Consider the following 3,884-nt stretch of genomic DNA (forward strand, 5'->3'; position numbering starts at 1 on the left):
GACAGGGAAATAGATGGGGAAACAGTGGCAACAGTGTCAGACTTTACTTTTTTGGGCTCCAAAATCACTGCAGATGGCGACTGCAGCCATGAAATTAAAAGACGCTTACTCCTTGGAAGGAAAGTTTTGACCAATCTAGATGGCATATTAAAAAGCAGAGACATTACTTTGCCAACAAAGGTCCATCTAGTCAAGGCTATGTTTTTTCCAGTGGTCATGTATGGATGTAAGAGTTGGACTGTGAAGAAAGCTGAGTGCTGAAGAATTGATGCTTTTGAACTGTGGTGTTGGAGAAGACTCTTGAGAGTCCCTTGGACTGCAGGGACATCCAACCAGTCCATCCTAAAGGAAATCAGTCCTGGGTGTTCATTGGAAGGACTGATGCTGAAGCTGAAACTCCAATACTTTGGCCACCTGATGCAAAGAGTTGACTCATTGGAAAAAACCCTGATGCTGGGAGGGACTGGGGGCAGGAGAAGAAGGGGATGACAGGATGAGGTAGCTGGATGGCCTCATCGACTCGATGGACGTGAGTCTGAGTGAAGTCCAGGAGTTGGTGAGGGACAAGGAGGCCTGGCGTGCTGCGATTCATGGTGTCGCAAAGAGTCAGACACAACTGAGCCACTGAACTGAACTGACCACTTAAGACACTTTACTGCCATCTGCTGGGAAATAACTGTCATTAACATCTACACTTCACTATGATGCTAGTTGTTCAGTCGCTCACTCCAGTCACTAAGTCGTGTCTGATTCTTTGCGACCCCATGGACTGCAGCACGCCAGCCTTCCCTGTCCTTCACAATCTCCTGTGCTTTGTTCAAGCTCATGTCCATTGAGTTGAGGATGCCATCCAACCATCTCATCCTCTGTTGCCTGCTTCTCCTGCCCTCAATCTTTCTCAGCATCAGGGTCTTTTCCAAGGAGTCGGCTCTTCGCATCAGGTGGCCAGAGTATTGGAGCTTCAGCTTCAGCATGAGTCCTTCCAATGAATATTCAGGATTGATTTCCTTTAGGATGATGCCAGAGGTGCCAGCATGGATGTGGCATCTTTGTGCTATGTACAACTTACCCAGCTTAAAAGTTGGCCCTTGTTCCTGGGTCAACTGGGCTTGAAGGTGATGGTCTTCTCTCTTTCTGCCCTCTCATAGCCAGATTCAATGCCGGTTCTTCATGCGGGGGAATGGCCGCTGCCCTTTCAAATCAGACTGCATTTACCTGCACCAGCTTCCAGATGAGGCCCCGAGTTTTGATCCTCTCTGGCCTGAGAGTATGCAGCTGGCCTCTGTGAGTGAGGTGGTAATAGCAGGGGTATGGAGGTTGGGAAGGCTGCTAGTTAAGCTTTATAATAAACGTCTGATAGATGTTAAACCTACATATGATATCTATGACATTGATGGTGCCTGTGTGGATGTGGTACTTTTGTGCTATGTACAACCTGCCCAACCTATGTGTCAGCCTTGACTCTGGTACCAGGCACGACTAGAGCTGAAGCTGATGGGTTTTCACTTATTTCTTTTTCTACTCCCAGGTGGTGGGCACACCAGTGTTCCTAGGGGGCACCGAGCCAGACGGAGTGTTCTTCATGGACCGTGCCCTGGGCGTGGCATTCTGGGGTTCAGAACTCCTCCTGGACCCCAATAGTTCTTACAAGTGCCTGCTATAACCAGGATCAATGTGTGGGGGATGGGGCCGAGGGGCAGGGGTTGCCAGGTAGTAGGTATTTCCCCTTTTGGGGCTTGGTAAGGGACGAAAGTAGCAAGCCTTCTACCCTCATGAACTGCAGGAGTGACACAGCTGGGGAACGAAGCGAGGGGGTAGGGTTCTCAATGTCTTGGCAGGGACTTGGTTTTTAACTTTGCTCTTTTGTAAAAGGATTCTGAAGGAAACCAATAAAATGTACCTAAACCATCACTCCTGGTGTCTGAAGAGTCTGCTTATACCTCAGGCGTGCCTGCATCCCAACCAAGGGGTTGCTTCTGCACTTAATCTGTTGCAGTATCACTTGTGATTGGCTTTTGGAAAACTTCACTTTATGCCCATAAGAGAATGAGATAAGAAAGGGCAAATAACAACATTAAGTACTACAAAGAAGAGTGGTGTCAGGGATCCCATGAAAGGATCTCGAGTATTCCTTCAGGGATCTTGAACCACACTTTTAGAGAACACTTTTTAAGAACTTTTCTCTCTCATCTCCTTCCCATCAGCTAGAATGCAGACCTTGAAGGGCACGAGCTAGAGCCACTACAAAGTAAAGCTTTCTTTGTTTGTTGAGGGTGGGGAAAGCATTGAAGGTGGTTTAGCATTCTTGGCCCTGCCCACTACTTATCAGGGCCTCCCCAACTCCTTGCCCCCAACGTCATTAGAAGATCAAAAACATCTCCTATGAAGTTAGAACTGATAGCCTGAGAGAGAGGTTCCTAGAAGAAATTTCTTTCCTACTATTTTGGCCTTTGCAAAGCAGGCACTATCTAAGAAATCCTCCTTATTCCTTTCCAGTATTGTTCAGTCGCTTCAGTCGTGTCCAGCTCTTTGTGATCCCATGCATTGTAGCTCTCCAGGCTCCTCTGTCTATGGGATTTCCCAGGCACGAATACTGGAGTAGGTTGCCATTTCCTCCTCCAGTGGATGTGCCCAGACACTTGGCAGGTGGATTCTTTACCACTGAGTCACCTGGGAAGTCCAGTCCTATCCAATAGCTCCCTTGAAATCATTTTGGAAAAAATTATAAAACTGACTCTAATGGAAATCAGATACAGCTCAAAATATGCCTATGGCTTCCCATACTATTCAGAGTAAAAGACAAGTTTCCCTCTGGGACCTCACGGCCTCACAAAATCTGGTCTGGTTATCTTTTCAATCTCATCTATTTTTCTCCAGCAGGTGCACTCAGCTCCAGCCAGGCTTCTGCTCAAAGCCTAACCATAACCTTCTTCCCAGAATGGTCTCCTCATAGACCTCTACCTGGCTTCCTTCCTTATCTCCTTTAGATTCAGCTTGCCTGACCACCTATTTAAAACTATCTCACTCTATCTCTGTTCCCTCCTATCACAAACAGTCATTCTATTGTTTACGTATTCAGTTGTCTGTTTCCTCACTTGAGTGTCAGCAACAAAAAGGGCAAGGGTCTTTATTTTGTTCCCTGTATCCTTAGCCCTAGGTGATCAGTAAAAGGCTTATTGATCGAATGGATGTATGCATGGCAGCAGAAGCTGGGAAGACAGAAATACAAGCTGGCACCCAAAGGAGGCTTTATGGGGGTCCTGTGGGGCTCTTCTCCCCTCTGCCTTTATTTCCATCCTCTGCTATGATCCCTCCCTTCGCGGGAAGACTTGCCTCCTCCAGCAGATTTCCCTAAGCTGAAACACTGGGAAATGGAGGCTCTCTTGGTCCTTTATAAACAACCACAGCAAGGACACTTCTTGATCTCTGAGAGGAAGATTACAGTAGCTAGACTTTTTGCTATATAGATAACATTGGATTTTACTGCAACTCCCATTCTCTGGTGTACTTATACATCAAATATTTCTGGAGATGGCTGAAACTCAAATGATAGCAGCTGATGGCCTGTGGAAGAGGTGACGTTACGGTGTTTTATGATCAAATCCTATGCCAAAGCCCAAGATCTACAAGCAACATGGGCGTCAGTTTAAATTAAACAGGTCTGGATTCAGAAGTATTGAATACAACTAACCCTGATATCTGTTCTGTACCTCCGCCCTCATCGCTTACCTGAAGGAAGGTAAGGACCCGCTCCTCCATCAAGCCCTGTCCCACCCACTCTCTTGCATGACCCCGCCTACAAGCCTGTTTCCCTGTAGCCCCGCCCCAACTCTGGCCCCGCCCCATCAGCTGACCGGCAGTCGGCCTTTGCCCCCTTCCCTGCT

General features: G+C 47.4%; 1 protein-coding gene across 1 annotated transcript in view; it reads left to right on the forward strand.

The window, feature by feature from the left end:
• The window catches only part of PPARD (peroxisome proliferator-activated receptor delta), a 110,751-nt gene extending 109,088 nt beyond the window's left edge, over positions 1–1,663 (forward strand). The window contains exons 17-18 of the mRNA XM_010848725.1: positions 1,149–1,284; positions 1,529–1,663. Of these exons, the coding sequence (XP_010847027.1) occupies positions 1,149–1,284; positions 1,529–1,663 (271 nt within the window). The remainder of the gene's footprint in view (positions 1–1,148; positions 1,285–1,528) is intronic.
• The last annotated feature ends 2,221 nt before the right edge of the window (positions 1,664–3,884 follow it).

This window comes from Bison bison, unplaced genomic scaffold, assembly GCF_000754665.1.
Source record: "Bison bison bison isolate TAMUID 2011002044 unplaced genomic scaffold, Bison_UMD1.0 scf7180017864270, whole genome shotgun sequence".
NCBI lineage: Eukaryota > Metazoa > Chordata > Mammalia > Artiodactyla > Bovidae > Bison > Bison bison.